This window comes from Heliangelus exortis, chromosome 2 (assembly GCF_036169615.1).
Source record: "Heliangelus exortis chromosome 2, bHelExo1.hap1, whole genome shotgun sequence".
NCBI lineage: Eukaryota > Metazoa > Chordata > Aves > Apodiformes > Trochilidae > Heliangelus > Heliangelus exortis.
In genome coordinates this window covers 69,005,875-69,026,227 of record NC_092423.1, presented here as the reverse complement: position 1 = coordinate 69,026,227, position 20,353 = coordinate 69,005,875, and the positions used below count along the sequence as shown (strand labels likewise).

Genomic DNA, 20,353 nt, shown 5'->3' with positions numbered 1-20,353 from the left:
GCAGAACATGACCTGTAGGAGGTAATTGTTGAATTGTAAGATTCTAGGAAAAACACTTAATCGCATTCTGGTTTTCCTTTAGCTGGAGAATAAGTGCAACTGCTGCCTTAAAACATCCATGGTTATCAGACCACAAGCTCCACTGCAGACTTCAGGTCCCTAAATTTGAATATCCTCGTGCATTGTAGATCTGCTGTTGCCTCCTTTTGTTGCCAAATCACTATTTGCTTTGACCTTCTTATTTGTTTTTGAGTTCTCCTTGCTGCTGTGCTTCTTGCCGCTGTGAGTCACGTGTGTCCCTTTGCTTTTAATGAGCTGGTATGATTTGCATGCTCACACTTGCTCATCAGTTCTTGCATGTCTGGGGAAGAAATATATAGTCGTGCAGTTGCTGTGTGTTGTGAAGTGGATCCATTTCTTAGCAAAAGACTATTTACAAAATGAGCGCTGAATTACCATATGAAAAGAGCTTTCCAGCTGGGGTTGGTTCTGCTTCCTGCCTTGAAAACACTTTCAGGCTCTTCTGAAGTTCCCCATGAGTGCTGCTGGGTTTCATCCTATCTTATCCCAAGGGATATCTTTCCCAACAGAGTGTGGAGTTTCTGCCAGTGCGCATCTTTGTACTTAAGCCCCTTCCTGCCCCTTCACTACCCAGCTTAGTGGTCAGTACAAAAGAAGGAGTTGTTTGTTCACATGAACAATTCCACCGGGCTGAGTTGGAGGATCAGCTTTTTTAAAACCAAGATTTTAAACAATTCTGAGTATTCCTCTGTTAAGTAGTCAGCCAGTGTGGGAGATTCACACTGTTGAGCTGTTTATTGTCTGAATCTAAGTGAGTCCACTCAGTGGCTCAGTGGCTCATGAGAAGATAATTTTAAGCAGGTTTCAGAATTTTTACATTATTTGAAGTGCAATATTAACTTCCTCCTTTGCAGTCAAAGCACATCCATGTTAAATAAAATTCTATCATATTGCCTAGGATGTATATGTCAAGGTGCTTTTGAACTACAGACATCATTGAGAATTAAGAGACCATATTATTAATTGATAAAGTAATCTTATTAGGGTAAGAACAAAGATTATGATGATAAGAAAGCAGAAGTAGCTCTGCTTATGGGATGGTGTGTTGTGTTCTGAGCAGGATGGACTGAGTAGTGTCTTGACAGCTCAGTCCTTGTGAGATGTTCCCATTATAAAGAGTAAGGATAGTAAGAAGCAGTAAAAAATGGGAAATAGTAACAACGAAAAAATTATTATATCTTTCACTGAAATTTAGTTCGCAGTATAATCTCCCAGAACAACAATGGCCCTGAGATTATTAGATGGTTTATAAGTGTGCCTTAACAGTAAACCCAAGAGAATTTTTCAGAGGTAAGTATTTCTTCAGAGGGTTTCATAGGTAAAATTTGACTCCTCTCATCGAGCTCTCGAGAGTCTCTGATTATGCAGCTGGGGAACAGGCTGTCTTTTCCAAATGCTGCAAGAACATGGGCTGCTTACATGCTGTGCTTCATCCTATCACCAGTTTTCTCCTGGGGAAACTCTACCCTAATAGAAGCCTTACAGATCTTGTCACTCTTTGTAGCTCCCCTCCTGGTATTTTTTGTTCATACTTCTTGTGCTTTACAAAAAAAGCTTAACTAAACGTGCTTATGTTGTGGTGTTCTGCCACTGCTTTAACTAGAGGTGAGATGTGATTGATCTTCTATTTGTGGTCCAATAATGGCATCTTTCTTTCTTTTTTTGTTTTTCTTTTCCCCTAGAGGGACGCCAAAGCTGTGTCCAAAGCATCCCCAGCTCAATAACCTCTCCGAAGGAACTGCCAAACAGAAGGTTCGTTTTGGGTCCCAAGCTTTTCTTCAGATATAAATACTGCAGCCCCTGCAGAAGAGATCAGTGGGCAGCTGAAAACCTTGCATGGTCCAGAGTGTTCAATCCAAACTGTATTCACCACTACCATCCCTGCTGTTTGAAAAGCCTTCAGAACGTGAACTGGCCCTAAGACTTATACCAAGTCATAGCAATGTGAAAAAAAAAAAAAAAAATCATATATATGGGGCCACATGTGCTGCAAAGCATGGCAATTTTAGAGTGAATAGTTATGCTCCCACTGGCCCTCATGGGGCAGGATTTCACCCAATAATTTTTCAGTGTTGAAAGCTTCCAGGTTTTCATGCTGTGGTTAGGAGTATGGTTTAAAAAGGGTAGAAATATGAAAAGTAATTACTTTTTGCAAAGGCACGGGCCAGACCCTCAGGGCAGCTCCACTAGGTGTTGTGAAATGAAAGTGAGGTGTCCCAAAGAAGCTGCTCCACAGCTTTTAGGACACAATTCTGACAGAGCACTTCTTTGCCCCTTTAGCCTGTAGCGACCCAAACAACTTTGACAGAGCATCTCTCTCTGTCCTCCCTCTCTTTGCCCTTTAATTACAAAACACTTCATTAGTGGTTCTCAGGCTGGCTTGGTTTTCTTCCCTGGCAATCAGGGAGGCTCAAGTCTGCTCTCTTGTTCTGTCTCTGGTCTTTAACCAAATCATACTCACTCAGCCACTTTGAAATCAGGCTGCCTCAGGCAGTACAGCATCTCCACAAACCAGCACACCAGTTCCCACAGCCCCTTTTACCCACTACCCCAGAAGTTGGTGCCTCTGTTGAAGGACCATGGGAACCACCTAAAGGCTCTGAGGGCATCTCTGGGCAAAACTCAGGGGGATCAGGAAGTGAATGAGGCTGAGAACACACACACTGCAAACCACTTCCTTTTTCATGCGTCACGACCAGCACTAAGGATGCCAAAATACAGGTAGTCCACTTTTTACCACAAGCAAGCTTTTAATACTGCCATCATCCATCAGCACCTTGGTAGGGCAAGTGATGTACTGGGTTTTGTTTGCAACAGTTTTGGTTGAGAAACATGTTAAAAAGAGTGTATTGTAAGAGGTTGAAATTTTTGTTCTGTTTTGACTAACTAAGGTTAGACCAGATGCAGTGCAGTGTAGTTACACAGAAGTTAATGATATTTAAATGAGCCATCTTGGGGACTTGAAGCTACCTTTCCAGGATACACTGGAGGTCAGTGAGGACTAAGGTTCCATTATTATATCCCGCTTGTTCTCTGAAGCCACATAACTTTGTGATATGCTAATGTCTGAGCATCAACTTCAGTGGTAGGAATCCAGTGGGAATGAGTAACCTCTTTGTGATTCTCACCATTTACCCTCACTTCACTGGTGCTGGGACAGATACATGAAGCTTTGGTCCACTTACCTGTGTACCTCTGCACAGTAGTTTTCTAAAGAGGTTTGCCTGACTTGTTACAGGATTAGTGTTTTTTATCTATCTTCCATTTCAAGCCATAACTGCACAGCAACCAAATGGTGAAAATTCTCTAATTCAGGAAGCACTGTATTACACGGTTTTCTTTTACAACCAACTTTGTGATAAATTGACTGTCCAGCAGCAGTAAAAAATTATTCTTAAATGAATTTTTTATAGCTTTGTAACATAGTAACCTACCCGTGATCTAACCTGGAGGAAAACCTGGTTTTGGCTTTTGCAGTGTTATTTCCTCTGCGTGTGTTTTTCTTTATGGAGTTTATTTGAGTTTACTTAACGAGTGGATCTAAAGTCATAGCAGTGCTTTGTTTTTCAAGAATCCCTTTAGCTATTTTTATCAGGCAAGTAGTATTGTTACCACGTTCAACCCAAAATAATACACTCAAGTGCCAGTTGATTTAGACCTGGCTTTATAAATGCTTGCAGTGGTAGCACAAATAAATGGAGAGGTTTGCAACATGGCCTGTGATCTGTATGACAAAAGAGGCAAAAAAAGTAGACTTACTGCATTTTAAGAGGGACCTCCAGGACTGTTTCTCCACCTAACAAAGAGGCTTTGTCTTTTTAATATTGTATAAAACATCTCACAAGTAAGGTGGCTGCTGCAAGAACCCTTTGTAAGCAAGAAGCTTCACCTCTGCTTTCTTTTCCTTATGCACAAAGAAACCACCATGCGGTTGCCCTAGAATGCTTAACCAAATAAAAAAAAAACTATACTGCTGAATTAACTGGATTCTTGTTTTGTTTATTTTGCAGAAAAGCTGCTGTGTGGTTACTGCTGCTAAGAGAATCAAAAATATCAGCAGTCTTGGTGCTTTACCCCCCTGCCATGAACCGAGACTTCTAAATGGACCAACAGCACTTTAGCTGCAGGACAAGTTCCAGCATTGCTGAGCTGCTTCTTCTCTGTTCAGCTGTTGAAAGAAGGAAAGTATTTCTTCAGTTTGCAGGAAGGTGTTTCTTCTGGAACACCATTTTCTCCGTGTCTGGGAATGCTACACTAGCTTGGATTCATAACGAATTTTTCTCTGTCTTGTCTTATACCCTCATTTACTTATCAAAAGCTCCTTAGGGTTCAAATTATCAGGTTAAATTGACTGTTACTCATCTCAGCCCAGAGGACAGTCTGTCACTGTGTTATATTTGCAAGGTTGATTTGACACTGGAGTCAAATAATTTTAATTTTTTTAAACAGCAGCCAATTTAAAGCTGCCTTATGTAGAAGATTTGAAGTTTGTTTTTCCTGTCACACTAAAATGAGCTAAGGATTAACTCAACCAAAGGTAGTTATGTTAATGTAACACCAGTGGAAGTGAAAAATGAAGCTTTCCTTGCACATAGGTGAATTTGCTGCAACTGTGATATGATGCATTTTAGGATTTTTTAGCCTGATGAATTACTGTTCATTTTAAATACACCTGGATTAATTAAGCAAGAAAGAAAACAAGGCACTATTCATTTGTACCCATGCAGTCTCTGTTTTCCAATATACAAGTATAATTTGGAATTATTTTAACAGAGTGATTTTATACCAGCTAATTTGTTTAATGCTAATAGGACTGATTGAGACCCTTGGCAAAGAGTCAGTCTGCTCACTATAACCTCCAGGAACAGGCCCAAATGAAAATCTGTTTTTCTCAAGTTTTCTTTTCTTATCTTGCTTCCAACCCTTTCTGATTCTGAACTAGATGAAAACCTGTAAGTGGGAATGGCTGAATTCTTTGCCCAAGATTGTTTGAGTGTGGCTCATTGTTAAATGAATCTGAGTCTTACTTGCACCTTGTCTGTGAGGTTACAATAATGAGACACACTCCCTGCTGTATAGGGCTTTCTGACTGCTTGGTTTCAGAACTACATAAATGCAAAGTATATTGAGTGTTTTTTTCAGTGATGCTGGCATATTCTGGTGCCTTCAGATTTTCTTTGGTTAATCTAGTTCTGATCAAACTACACCCTACCATAGATATCTCTACATAGATATCTATACATTTCACGTGTATTTGTATTTAAATGATGTCTTCTTTTTTTTTTTTTTTTTTTTTTTTTTTTGGTGGGATCAACATAAAGACATAACAGTATTATTCATCACTACCCAGCGAATTGTTTTTCATACCTTTGTCCTTTCTGGGTAGCATTCATATGGAAATAAAAGGGGCTCTTTAATGGGATGGCCATGACATTCTGTACAACCGGTTTGATCCAACGTTTAAAGCCATTGTAGTAGGTCTTTTATGACTACTCCTGTAAATGAATAGGGCTTCTTACAGATGTGAAACCTAAAAAATACTGATTTGCTGTACTAGTTGTCGCAAGTCTAGAAGACCCATATCTACTATCACACAATGGTTCACCACATAACTCTGATACCATGTAGAGTACTGCCACCTTCAAATCCTTATCTGTAGTCTTAACTAAAGTCAAATTTTACTAAAGTTTCTTCGGGAGAAAACTAAGCAGTCTCAAAGCAAGAAAACAAGCATATGACTTTTAGATAGAAACTGGGCTGCTTATTTTTAGTCATTATTTGTGTTTCTGTGCAAAATAAATAGAAAAGCTACCTTTCTGTTTGTACTGGAGTTCCCACTCCTGTTCTGACTACCTTCAGGGTGTTGTAGGTATTGTACAGTAAACAACTGAACGATCAGACAGAAATGCAGCAGACCACTTTGGAATGACAAGATCTCATCATGCATTTTAGTGCCAGTATTGTAGAACTGAGTTGGGAGTTCTGTTTTTCCTGTGGTAGATTTATATGGGTATGAATAAATTGCATGTCATTTTGAATCTTATTAACTATACTAAAGTAATAGTGTGACTACAGTCTTATCTGCTTTGTTGCTCAGTTGAATTAAGTAGATTAATCATTTGTGGGTACATACATACACCTGAGTATTAATTGTGAGCTTAATGCCACAAAGATCAGCCCCGTGTGTGTTGCACTGTGTCAGACACAAATCCTCTAGGAGCTGTGGGAGAATGGGCCACTGTTATGCACATCAGCAGAGTTCATCTGTACAGCACTCTGTCAGAAATACACACACAGAGGAATTACAAGGGAGGGTGGAGGAGCTTGCCATATTTCACACACTTTGTAGTCCAGGCTCTTTCAGAAGGCATGAGCTGAAGAGAGTGCTCCTCACTAACCCCTTGCTTGTGCAACAGGGCAGTGTGCTCAGATGCTCATGGGATGTAATTCTTTTTCTTACTAACACGGATAGTGATGGTTACAGTCTGTCAATTGCCTCACTTTTTCCTCCTTAGAGCAAATCCTGTAGTGGGGGGTGAAGTTGAGGTGGGGACAGATGGAGGAGGTTGGACTGAGCGAGTCTTGACAGTGACTGAAGGTGCCATTTGGTGCCCAGTGGTCAGCACAAGATTGGACCTGCAGGCATCTGGCAGAGGAGGAAAAACTCCTAAGCATACTTCTTGTTATTGTCCCGTAGACTCAAGATCTGCAGCCCCAGGTCAAAAGGAAGACACATTACTGAGGTTATTATCATTATTAAGGGTAAAAAAGTTACACTGCTGTGGAATTATCACTGGTATCCTTAGTGGTGTGCCTGAGAAAAATGTCTCCAGAGATGCTTATTTGTGTCTTTTTTTGGTTGTTGTAATTTTTAAAAAATAATAACTTGACATAGCTTCTTTTTTTTGGTGGTTTTCTAATTCTGTCTCAATGCACTTTGAGCATCATGCTGGGGTGTGTGTGTGTGTGTGTGTGTGTATGTTTGAAAGTTTGGTTTTTGGTTCTGTTTTCCTTAAATACATTCTGTGATGATAAATAGCTAGAGACTGTTATATTAAATTATTTGTTTTAACACGTTATTTATTTTCTACTAGGTAATAGTAAGTTAACTAGGATCTAACAAGTCAGCTGCATCTCTGTGAGTTTGTTTATTATAATTTTTGTTGCTTCTTGGTTTATGCAATTTAATTTGCAAACTGAATTGCTGTGCTTGCCACCAGGTTTGGGTGTGAAAGGCACTGTCCTAGCTGCTGGTACTCTATTGAACTGCACATCCACAGACAGTCAGAGATGCTGCAAAAGTGATACAGATATATCAATTGTGGTGGCATGATAGAGTCTCAAGATGCAGTATTTGATCTGTTATACGCTGTTGTATTCTTCCTAACATGTGAAAATTAAAGGCCATGTAATGGGAAGGTAGTGATTTACACTAGGTGATGATTTGGCCCTCACATTTGCACACAGGCTCCCAACTGGACTTGGAAAAGGCAGAGGGCTTTCTCTTTAGAAAAGCAGCTCTAGCAGTAACATTGCACAGGGGTTGTTCTGCAGGGATGACCTGTGGGAAGTTACTCTTTTCAGTGGTCTCATATGTAACTGTACTCAGAAAAGCATGACTTCACTTGTCAGGCACTGAAAGACAGCTCTCACCTGGTGCTTACAGGAATTAGAACACTGTCATTCACATTTCTATGGATGCAGTGGAGAGACTGAGCTAGAGAAGATCTCTGAGACTTTTGCCCAAGATACACCAAAGTAGCCTAACATTATCATCAGAGTTAGAAGCAAATTGATTGGTTCAAGATGGGACACCAGTGGCTTTACAACTCCTTTTACATGTTGAACATCTGAAATGCTTAAAAATACTGCAGAAAGATGTTCATGCTGTCCTATCCATGTTTGTAAGCACCTGCAGACGGTTGCTTTCCTGAGTACCCTCACAGCATAAGCCATTGGCAAACTGTGATAATCCACTCTGGAGATTACAACAGAAGCTGCTTCTTAATTTCTCTTTCATATTCCTCCTCATGTTAGAAGCTGAATAAAGTTAAAGCCAAAGCTAAATTCTGCTTTAACTTGATCCCAACCAGGAATAACAGTCAATCTCCATAGAATTAAATAAGGTCCACCTTTTTTTGATGTGAGAGAGCCCACCACCCAAAAAAAACCCCAAACAAAACAAACAAACAAACAAACAAACAAATTCGATTTGGCACCAATCTTGACCACTAAGAATAAAGAGAAACTTAATTTTTTAGCAGCCAAGGAGTCAGTTTTTTTCAGCAGTGGCTAACTTAGTGCAGTAAGAATCAAGGTATTTTGGCATCTTCAACTTAATGCTGACATTACCAATCACTGTTAGCCTGTTTCACCAAAAGGGACCCCACCAGCAGGAATTGCAAGAAAAATGAGAGTTTGCCAGCTCTTCTACACTGATGGGGGCCTGGAAACATCCCATGCCCTTCCCTGGCCCCACCAGTTAGCAGGACAATTCTTAGCTTGTGGTCTCTTAGTAAGTGCTCATGATTGCAGTTTTACTTAGTGTCAAACGCACAGCAGTGAAGAATGAACGCTGGTGCTTCAAACTCCTTCCAGGAGGATGCTGCATCTTCGCATCTGACTTATATGGTCACTAAGAGATACTTGTCCTTGTGTCTTGTTTAAATAAAACTAAACACTGCATGAATCCATTTAGGAATGTTAGACTGTTTCACCTTCCATGAAGGCTTGGTAGCTGAACAACTAACTAACTGTTCAAATCTTAGATGAAGGCTGGTAGAGATAAGGCTTTGTAAATGCATTATTTAGCTATGTCCGTAGAGTTAGTGATCACATTTTGGGGCAGCAGAATTAGTGTTTGTGTACCCCACGGCACCCTCCCTGGAATTTAGATGACAGGCATGAGCAAACTGACTTACAAAAAATGTGGATTTTCATGTACCATATTGCTTTGGCTTGCATATCTGGTGTTGTATATTAACTCCTGTATCTCTGGTATGCGTTCCTTTGTGAAAAACATGAAGCAATCTTGTAAAAAGATGACTGAGAAATAAATGCTGATTTTGTTTACTCCAGGGTTTTTGTTTGCTTTATTTGATGTGCATGTCATTTATACTTATAAGTAGCAGAACAGTGGCCTTTTTTCCCCCAGCTTCTGTCTCTAGATGCAGGAAGATAAGAGTAATATCCATTAAAGCAAATAGGCCTATATTGAAGGTTTGTTCAGGCTCACAGCTTGTACTTACTGCTCCTAAGAAAGCCTCAACTCTCTGTGCAAGTAACAAGGACTTGAGGAGCTCTTGGCTACAATCTTGCTGCAATCCTTAGACCAGGTCAGTAGGGAGGAAAGAAGAGATTACTGAAATATCTGGTGCTCAATCACTCAAGAGACCCAGTGTCACTGTTTTCTCCCTGAGTTGTCACACTTTGACTGTTGGCTTATTATTCAGTTTTGCTGCCTGGAGAATGCAGTTTAACCTTAATCCTTCTGGGAGTTCATTGACCTGTAAACCAGCCTGACATTGGAGAAAGTGTTTCCTGCAGGATTAAAGCAACCTTAAACTGGACGAGTTTAGCTAGTGAAAAAAAGTGAAGAGCAAGAGCAAAAACTGATTAAAAATTTAAAGGCTGAGACAGAAGGAAGCAGCTGCAGCACGTGGTTGCAGCACTTGAGACTGCATTCATCATGCTTGAGAAGCAGCTATGGCTTCTTACCCTGGAAGGCACCCATTTATTACCAGCCTGTATTTGACAAGCCTGAGCTTTGCAGGTGTAGGATCTAAGCATACAGCAAGACACACTCGGGATGAAGCTGTAAGTTAAATCAACTGAAGAGTTACACTCATCCTCTGAGGAGCTCAGTTCTCCTCACCAACCCAGAGCAGAGCCATCACAATGTGTCTGGCAGAGCTTGTGGCTGGAGGAAGCAAAAAGGCCAGAGAACAGTTTGCACAGGACATGCAGCTGTGTCCCCTTTACACCTGCTCCAGACAGCTCCTAGACCACCAATCAATTCAGCAGTGCCATGCTGCTCAACTCAGGTAAAGCCTCCTTCTTGGGATCCTTCCTGCGCAAGTAGATGAGAGATTTCCTTTCCAAAGCTTTCCTTTCCAGAGCTTTGTTTCCCCTTTCTGCTGAAAAATGTCTTCCAGAGAGGTTTCTGGTACCAATACTGTGGGGCTGGGAGCACCGAGGTACCGTAGCCACATCTTGAGCCCATCCTCGGGCTCCAGGATGTGTCTGCACAGGGCCCTGAGCTCAGCAGGTGTCCAAATATCTTCAGGGGTTAAAACTCAGAGTGAGTTTCTACATATTACCAGGCCTCATACATTTGTTCTTCATTTGCCTTTTTTTGGAACCAGTCACTGTGTTTTAGTTTTCAGTGCCTTCAAACCTGACGTAGGAGTTTTCATCTTGAACGTGTCTGTGCTTTATAGCTGGTGAGGAAGACTTTGCCATGGCACCTCTGTCCTCTTAACAGCTCCTGCTAAATGCATGCCACTGGCAAAAATAAAATAAATGGGGATAAAATAACACTCAGCTCCCTGTACGTGTCTGTAAAGCAACTCCCCACTTTTAAAATGTGTTTGCTAAGTTCATGTGGTTAAAAATATGTTGACTACAGGAAAAAAGTCCAACAAGGCACATTCATAATTTTTAATTAATTAATAGTCAACCCTTTTTCTCCCCCAATTATTTCAAACACCTGTTCACAGTAAATTTCCTTTGCAATTCTTTAATGCTACTTTAATATTACCCAGAACTTGGAAACATACACTAAGCTTCTCTTATTTTTAATTATTTTCAAATTAATTTTAATTTTCTGAATACTTTCAATGCTGCCCATTTGTTCAATAAAACTGAATTTTAATTTTAATTCTTATTTTTTTTTTCTTCAAGGCCTCCTGAAGTTTCCAGAGACTGCTTTTATGGGCTGTTTTAATGAAAGCTTTTGGAAAGGAACTGGAAATTTCCAAATTTCTCTCTTGAAGCCTCCTCATGAAAAAAAAAAAAAAAAAAAAAAAAGGCGGGGGGAGTGAAAAAAAAATCACTTCATCAGGGGTGATTCACACCCCTTGCATAGAGCAGGTATTCATCTGGGAGCTAAGCCCTCTTGTACTTGGAGAGGAGGCGGGTGATGTATACGGAGGTGAGAGGCCAGACCCTCCTCAGCCTCAGCTCTGGGTGACTGCAGTGAGGAGCAAGAGTGTCTGTCTGTCCATGAGCAGGACCAAGCTCTCACAGCTCCAGGCTGTGCCACTTTAGGGCCTGCTATAAAGCTTGCAGAAAGCAAAAAGCACCTTCACCCTCTTTGGACCAGGTCCTAAATCAGCGAAAGCCTTGGCACAGGGAGTGCAGCGTGTGAGGGTCTGTCCCCACTGCCTCTGACGGGCTAACCACAGAGGGAGGCAGGGCTGGAGGGTTTGCTCCACCAGTCGTGGTTTTTAGACTCTTCTGGGTCCAGCAGCAGGGTCACAACCCCCAGCAGTGCTGCTCCTGTGCTGAGCTGGCCCTGTCTGCCTTGCAGCTTACACCTATTCACCAGGGAGAGCATGGCAAACTTCTTCAAGTTGGTCCGAAAGCTGTCTCCAGATCACAGTGTGCTGTTGTTGTCCATCCTGGACATGGCTGTGACCACAGCAGAGATCAGGAAGGGGAAGGGTCAGTGAAGGTTGTGCTTTGGCAGAACTGTACACTCCTCACTGGCTAATTTAGTGCATGCCCCTTCTTTGCTTTGGCTGTCCAGCCACTGTTCCATAAACTCTGACTTGTGGCTATCTCCATAACATAAAGAAGGTGTGAAATCCAACCACTCAAACTCCTGGCAAGTGACCTTTGAGGTAACCTTGGTCCTCCAGAAACAGGGGTGATTTCAAGGAGTATCAAGACCCCCTTCTCTGAAGAAAATTTCATTGCAGGGAGGTTTCATCTACTGTGTTCTTAATCTCTGCAGATGCACATATTACAGGGACTGTGGAGAGATTTGAGGTTTTTTCCATGAAAGCACTGTATAAAATATTCAGAGGTTCTGAAGTGTTATACTTATTCTCACAGGCACAGGTAGGCAGAGAAAAAAGCAGGGTTCAGAAGTGAATTTAAAATGTGGTCTATTACATGAAGATGCAGTTTGTTTTTTGGGTGGCACTGCCACATAAATGATGCATTAAAATTCCTGTAAATTCTTCGACATTAACCCATAGTAAAATTTCATCTTGCTTTAACCTGTTGTCCCAATGATTTTTCTTCTACAGCTGTTGCACTGCAATGATATGTTCAGATTCGTCAGCACTTGGCTGTGCTCAAGTGTTTCCTAATCAATCTGTTTCCTCCAGATAAGGAGGCCACTGTTCAACAGACACTAAAATGTGTGGGTCCAGCTTAAATTCCATGCAATAGCAGCAAGTTTGGCCCTGGCTTGGATGTAGTTGGTAGCAATTGGAAGGCCGTACCCCCCTTAAAAGGAGCATCTCAAGAGATGGTGTGTGGGTCACGTCCCAGTTGCCTTCTCAGCTCCTCCCCAGGGCCAGGGAGCCTCAGTCCCACTGGTACCTAAAGAGCTGTGTCCAGCTGATGCGTGAAGACGCCTCTTGTGATACCTTGCTGCAAATGACTCGTATGGCCACGAGAGGTCAGCATTGTTGTTTCGTTGTCAGTAAAATGGCCACTTCCACCTCTTTGTTGGGGGACAGTTTTGGAAAGAAAAGTTGCAGACAGAATTGCCAGCACTGGCTGGGTTATGTAGTGCTGTGGCATTCCCAAACCCGTGCTAGGGACCACTTTTCCAGCCTATGCGTATGAAAATGGGTGACCTAGAAAATACCTGACTAATATAACAACGTTTTCAGGCACAAACTGTACTCCATGCAGCTTTTAACCACTCCTGCCCCCCTAGTCTGTTTTTAGCACACCAAGTAGACGAACCCATTGGAAGGGCATCAGAAAAGGATCAGAATATGTGGAATGTGGCAGCCAGCCAAGGTGAATACAGGGTGAAATTAATGGCGTTGCTGGGAGTGTTTCTGACTTGTCATTTTACACCATTCCCCCTTTAGGCCCTTTGCACGGAAAATAGATGTGATCTAGGAATTGCATGTAAACCAGCTGACATGAATAGAAAAGCGTGAAGAAACGTGCACATGCTTATTATAAATAGAAATCTCCACACCATATGGTTTGCAAGTTGCACAAGAGATTCTATAGGAAGCTAAACACATTCAGTGAGATGACAAGTACTCTTCTGCTGGCTTGAACGGGATGTGAGAGCATTAGGCAACTACTAGGGTTGGTCCCCTATGTATCAAAACACCTGTTCTGCCTTTGCTCTGTGCACAGAAGTCCTGTTGCTATCCTGAGAGAAAGAACAAGAATGGAAGTCCCAGGTTCTGCATGTTGTCTCTTTCTCTATTTGTATGAAAGCTGAATGATTACTTCTAAAATACAACCAAAAATTACACGATCAGAGAAGACCTCTGGGATGTCCTTGTCTGATCTTCAGTACATTAGATAACATAAGATCTCCCCCAGTCAATTTATTTTTTGATTATAGAACATATTTTCTAAGGAAAAAATCTTGCTTTTTGACTGTTTTTGTTCACCTTCTACCCATTGTGTCTTGTTTTACAATTATGAGGCTGAACAAATCCCTAATAGCAACTGTCTCATCCTCACCAAAGTACTGCTGGACTGACCACTCAACATCCCTCTTGACTTTCATTTTGATATAAGCATGGTTATTCTTTATTGTCTTTCACCACAAAATGTTTGGATCATTCTCATGAGTCTCTTCTGTATGTATATATTGGTTTTTCTAAGGCCATTCTTATACTGTAAGCACTGCAACACAACTCACTGTAGCAGTGTCTGTCACCTCAGTGTCAGATATAACAGGAGCCTGGAGTCCTTACCCCTCATTCCCCTGTTGCCTCTTTCCACACTCTCAATTGCCATTAGCCTCACCTGGTCTCTAGGTCACTAACTTTAGGGTATGACCTCTGAGGTCCCAGTGCCTGGCTTTCACTGCTGCCAGGAAAGAAGTTCCCTGTCCATAATCAGGAGGTCTGTTCCTTTGCCATCTTGTTAACAACATTGATACATAGGCAGCTGTCACTGGGGTTCAGAAATTATGTCTGTTTGTTGTTAGTGGCCTTGCCCTCTTTCTGCCCTCTTCTGTTGAAGAATCCATGTGAAAACAATACCTCAGGTCAGTCCAAAGGCTTTCACCCCAGACACCAATGGGTGGAGCTAAATTCTCTTTCAATCTAACTTAAATTACAAATAAACCAGGAGGCTCAATAAAGACTTGACATGAATCAAGAAAGGTTTTGTTTGTGAGTGTCAAGGGAAGGAAGATCCACAGGTAGTAAGGGGGAAAGATAGAAATAATCCAGCCTTAAGAAAAATCTGAAGTCTGGCTCACTGTAAGCACATGGTAATGATGGGCATAGGAGTGAGGAAATCCAGAAGTATCATATTTAACAGTGAGTAAAAAAACCCAAAACAAACCACCAAAACTCTTGAGGGTTTAGCAAGAGGTAATAAAGTAAGACCTAAAAGAACTGAGAGCAGAAATTCATCTGATTTCATTCGGTTTGGTCTTCCCACCACCATTAACTAAGAGAGAGTCCCTTGCCTGCAGCAAGCAAGCCAAAGGCAGCAAGGAGAGCAAAGGTACAAAGTGGCTTGACAGGAGTCCAGTCCTATTCCAGGTTTCATCACACATGTCCTCTCAAGTCCTGCCTAAACAGGCTTCATCCCCAGTTGCTGCCACCACCCATCCTTTGCCACCACAAACCGCCGCCACCCAGGTGTGCTGCTTCACCGCTACTGTGAGTGTTCCTTAGCCTTTCCCAGGCAAAAACTGAGTTTGGGCAGGAGGTCATTGCTAACCCAGCTCACACTGACAGAGAGCAGCTAATAAACCCTAGCAAAAGCAGCTCTGGCAGCAGCTCTGGCAGAAGAAAGACACCAGACAGCAAGGGGTGGTGTTAAGCTCCTCATGTCTACAGCCAGCTTGGCTGCATACCTGCTGAAGCAGCCAGCATGATCCATGGAAGAGCTTCAACTCTGATGCTTATCCCAGCTGCAACTCATGCTGCCTGCACAAGTCCCCAGCACAGACAGGAAATGTGGCTATTTCACTTGGGGAAAGTTCATGTGAGTCCCAGAGGCCCTGTCAGTGACAAATCTGTTAGTGGTTTGGAGGATGAAATTGGTAGAGGAGAGCAAAATGCTGCACAAAATAGTGTGTTACAAACAGGTAAAACCAGATAGCTGAAGGTAGAGGGCACAGATCATTCCACTCACACTCTCTTCTCTGCCATGGTGACCACCATTGAGCTTGTGGCAATATTATTGGTGATTCTGCTAAACAGAGCCAGGGCCTTTGGCTGGGCTGGTTTGAGGGCAAGGATCTTACCTCAGGACAGTGAGAGCTCAGCCATTGGCCTCATTCTCCTGTGGACCCCAATCCCACATTTGTGTGCTCCCAATTAAACAACAAAAAGCTCCACATTGTGCAGCATGTGCTGACACCCACTGTCAGCAGGGAGATATCAGAGGTGTCCTACTAACAGTGGCATAAGGGATGGGCAATCTCAAATGGCAGTGAAGGTGACATGGTCAGTGTCTTCTTTCTTTGCCACCACTTGAACCACGAGAGTAAGAAGCAAGCTGAAAGGGCTGCTGAAGCAGATGGAGGGAGACCTTACTCTTAGTTTCTTGAGCAAACTCACGCATGGTGGCACACTCAACATAAAGGCAGCATTGTCAGTTTTGAGCATCAAAGCCTCACGCCTTCCAAAATCCTGAGAGTGGCTTAAAGATCCTGAGACTTCTTAAAAACAACAAATGTCAATTTCCTTTTATTTTCCTTTGGGTTTTGGAGCCTTTTGGGGAGAATTTGCTTCCTCTTTGTTGCAAAAGTAAAGGTTTACCTTTTGCTCTGAATGAATGCAGAAGCCCTATGGACTCCCTTGATTTGAGCTTCTGGGTCTTTAAGGGAAACACCAAAAGTCATTAAGATGTGCAATTAAATCACAACCGTGGCTAACACAGCAAATATAAATGCAAACCCTGCCCTAGAGAACAAAGACACATTCATTCTGCTTAAATTGGTCTTGAGAGTTGATTGCTGCTTCTTTCCACCCCACCCCCCATCCTTATTTCTTCAGGAGGAGGGGGAACTTTTTTGGCTTATGCCACATCCTGGGTAGTCAGAAAAGCCCGTGCTCAGCTGACTGAGTCTGCCTTGCCTCCTGTCTGCCAACCCTCTAGAAAGACAGGTTACAGGCAAACATCAGCAGCGAGTGACCAGAAATAAAGAGCTTTGATAACTGAGGTAAAGTGGTCATTATGCAACTACGAATGATAGGTTTAGAAAAATAGGAGCCGGAAATGTTGAAAGGCAGCTGAGGCTGCATTCCTTACTGGAAGTAAGAGGTGAAGGAAGATCAGTGGAGTGCAAGGGCTCTTGCTCCATACATGGAGAGGGATTTGCCAGCAAAGGATATTAATGATCTGAGAGTGAACTGCAGGTCCACAAGGGAAATCTGAACTGAAAATGGAAAAGGTAGAAAGCTAGGCAGGGGGATTTGTATCAGGTTAAAATGTCAACATCTTGAGATGGATGGATCACTGGAGCTCAGACTTGAAGGAACAAAAAAAAATCCAAAAACAAACCCACAACCCTCTCAACAAAGAAACTAAAGAAAACAGCAAAACATAATGCCAGTGTCTGTCTACCCCAAAGTTAAGGCTCTGCCAGGCTGACATTTTCAGCTTGGCCATAACTGTGCAGTAGAACTGGCTCAGAGGTGAAAAGGGGGTAGTCTATAGAGGGGGTCAGATTGCCTATGCCATTTTTCAAAAAATGGTTTTGACCCTTTCCCCCCACACTTCCCTTATTTTAACTATCAAAAGGCACCTTTGTCTTTCTGATATGCAGTGAGATTTACCTGACTGAATCCCTATTACCAGATCAAGGGCATTCAGAAGCTAATCCATCTAAAGGGATTGATGTCCAGGAGAGCAGAAAGGCCCGTGGTACAATATCTGGTGATCCATTTTTTTGGAGACCACAGCTTGTATGGGACTGCATTATTTTATAATCCAATCTCTGCTTCTGTCAAAATTATATTACAAGATGTAACCTGTGCAAAACATCTTCTATGTTTTTTGCTCAGCAAAATGCCTCTTTTTAAACACGAGCACCACACATTTGAAATTTTAAGTTCTGTGCTAGCTCTGATGTTTACAGGATGGACTGGGGCTTTAATTATTTTTTGCCTTCTTAGGACCAAATTGAGTTCCAGGCATTTCCAAGACTATTTACACCCTTTAATCCCTAGAAACTGGCTGAGAGCCTTGGATTTGTCTTCGTCTTTCTGAAATGAGGCATGGTCCACTTGGGCCCTGCAGCTTGCTAATGAAAAAAGTGGCAGGGTGTGAGCCAGGAGAGGGCCAAGGGGGAGGGAGGATGAGGAGGTGTATGCTCCCCCTCTGGCACAGCGTAGGTCACAGAAGAGCTTCTCTTGAAGAGACAATTAAGTGCTGATCCAAAGAACAACACAAAACTGGCAGAAAATTCCTTTATCTTTCAAACCACAGGATTTTTCAATCAAATACAGATTTTAACAGCAAGATGTGAATTTTGGCTGCTTCTTAGGCTTAATTTATTAAGAGTTTAATCCAAACTTTCAGGCGATTAGCCAATTTTTTTTTACTTTGCATGGCCAAACTAGAAACTTGTCCTTGTTTCATTGGAGAAAGAGATGCCTTACAAGTTCCCCAGGTTGTCTTGGTTTCAGATATCTGAGAAGTGCAGATCCACCTAAACCTATTCACCCTCCCCGGATTTCACTCTCTCTTCTTCCACTTTGAAATGTAAGATATGCTGAAGTGTGTGAAAAACATTTACATGCATTTCCCACACTTCCCCAAAGTCCAGTCTGTATTCCAGGGGAACGTGTGAGCTAACTTTTTCCCAAAGCCATTCAGCCTCCACTAAATAACAAAAGAAGGAGTCAGGCTATTTCAGATTCCCACAATGTGATTTCTGATTTTCATATTAGCTGGGAAATGGTCAAAACTTCTTTCATGTTACCTTTCTGATGACACTCTCCCTTAAATCCTTAGTTGTCTCCTAGAAGCATCTCCCCATGATTTTTTCGTGACAGCTTTTCTAAGGTTGCTAATTGCCATATGCAGATGGACAAAAATATTGTACAGTATCAGGATTTGTGGACTGTTTAAAATAAAACTAAAAGGTTGATATGAGAAATAAAAGTGTTTTATATGGGGGTTTTATGTGTTTAAGCAAATAGGTTGATTAGACATAGCACAAAAAACCCAGATAGAAATGGAACATGCCTATTTCCTTGCTCTTACAAGAAAGGCTGAAGACATTAAGAAGTCAAATCTGTGATGAAGTCTTTCAACACTTAGCTCAGTGAATTGTCAACTATATCTCCATGGACTGAAGTGGCTCCCCATCTTGCTTCTATTTTATTGTAGAAATTTAGCAGCCGCGTGTTTTCCAGGATGCTCAGAGAGACTGGCTCGTTTCTGGAGCATTTCTTACAGCAAGACATGAGGAAGTACAGAATACTTACAAAGGGTGGGATTCAAGAAAGGGTGAATATATTTATTAGCTGTCAACTGCAGCAGAAGGCCAGAGGAGTGAGCAGGGAAAGGGGGTGGGCTGCGCTCTGAGGAAATTCTCTTCTCCAATATTGTGGTGGAGAGCTCTGCTGCTGCTCCCTTCCTCCTTTCCCCCCCGTATTTATTCTGACTTGTAAAGAAGAACTGGATTTTCACTAGCCTAGAAACTTCCAGCCACTAGTTAAAATACACCCTGGGTCAACAGAGAGCAAAGCCCAGCTGCACACAGGCTGTTAAGCACCTCATTTGAAATGAAGTACCTGCATCCCAGCCCACAGAGCTGGCTTCCAGGCTCTGCAAACCAGGCAAAGCCTCCTGCCTAAAAGAGGAGCCACACAGCTGGACTTCACAGAGAATGAAGAGTCACAGGGCACAAAAGAGAGAGGAAGGCCAGGCAGGTAGGCCCTGGAAAAACCTGGTACTGATGCTGGAGTGAGATGTATGGTGGCAGGAGCTCTCCTAATGAACCTGGCTTGGAAGGTCCAGCAGGGCTGCCACATCCAGCCAGGGTTGGTTCTTGACTTTTTTTTTGGTGATACTGTCTGAATCACTGCTGGCAAATGGTGTCCCAAGGAAGTCACTGAGACTGCCTCGTGTGAGTAATTGCTCGCTGGCCCAGACCTCCCAGCCTGTCTCTCCTGTGCTCTTGGCAATGGTGCTTAGAGTGAAAACAAATAAATAAAACCAAAAAACCTCCCTCAGCCCCCCAGCTAGTGTTTTCCAAAGTGTTCGAAGCCTTTAGCAAAATATTTGGAACCTATTTTCAGAAAAAGTTCCAAAAGTTTCCCAAAGCCCAGATTTGTCTAGACTCTCCCATCCTCAGTGCAGGGAAACAGGGTGAATGGATAGGGTGTGATATGGATTTTTTTGAAAGTTTGTTTGGATTTCAGGAAGCGAACAAGATAAGCCAAATGGCCCTTTCCTGCTTTTGCTCTTTTAATATATATTTTTTTTTCCTTGGTAAGTCCTGACAAGAAATTCTTGAACTAAAGAAAACTCAGATGAGTTTGCTGAGTTCCCCCTGCCTCACCTCTCCTAAAAAACCACCCACACCTGTGACTGGGAGGTAACACCAAATTAGTCTTTACAATCTTAGCCTCAGGGCACATATGAAAACTGCTTCTTTTGTCATTTCTGCAACACAGAAAACATTTTTACTTCTTTTTCCATTTCATCCAAAACATGCAGAGACACAGCGGGAATTAATCCACTGGGGACCTCAGGGTGCACCAGAGGCATGGAAGGTCTGATCCAGAGGGGAAGAACAGAAATAATCCTCATGGCATTAAGAGTTGCCTCTCCAGCCCAGGCACCCCATGCCTGAGGGGGAGTACTAAGTAACAGACAGAAATCACTCCTCCTCTGTATGGGTTTGCTCCTAAGCACGCTCACTTTCTTGGCATAACAAAGGTGAAGGAAGCTTCCTTATCCCTCCATTTTTACATAGGTTAATGTATCCACGGATGTTCTGCTTGCCCACAGGTGCCTGACAAGAACACAGCCCTTCATGTCATAAGTCAGACAGAACCTCTGAAGTGGAGATATAAAAAATCTGGATTTCATAATGATGCACCTATACCCCCAAACTAGTTTCTGTGAGCATCCTTTGTCA

The 20,353-nt window shown here is 42.3% G+C and overlaps 1 protein-coding gene across 3 annotated transcripts in view; it reads left to right on the top strand.

Moving 5' to 3' along the window:
- Nucleotides 1-9,153, top strand: part of MYLK4 (myosin light chain kinase family member 4) — an 82,815-nt gene extending 73,662 nt beyond the window's left edge. For all 3 annotated transcript variants that reach the window (XM_071736568.1, XM_071736569.1, XM_071736567.1), the window contains 3 exons: nt 83-155; nt 1,764-1,833; nt 4,092-9,153. In XM_071736568.1, the coding sequence (XP_071592669.1) occupies nt 83-155; nt 1,764-1,805 (115 nt within the window). In that variant the 3' untranslated portion in view covers nt 1,806-1,833; nt 4,092-9,153. The remainder of the gene's footprint in view (nt 1-82; nt 156-1,763; nt 1,834-4,091) is intronic.
- Nucleotides 9,154-20,353: the final 11,200 nt, after the last annotated feature.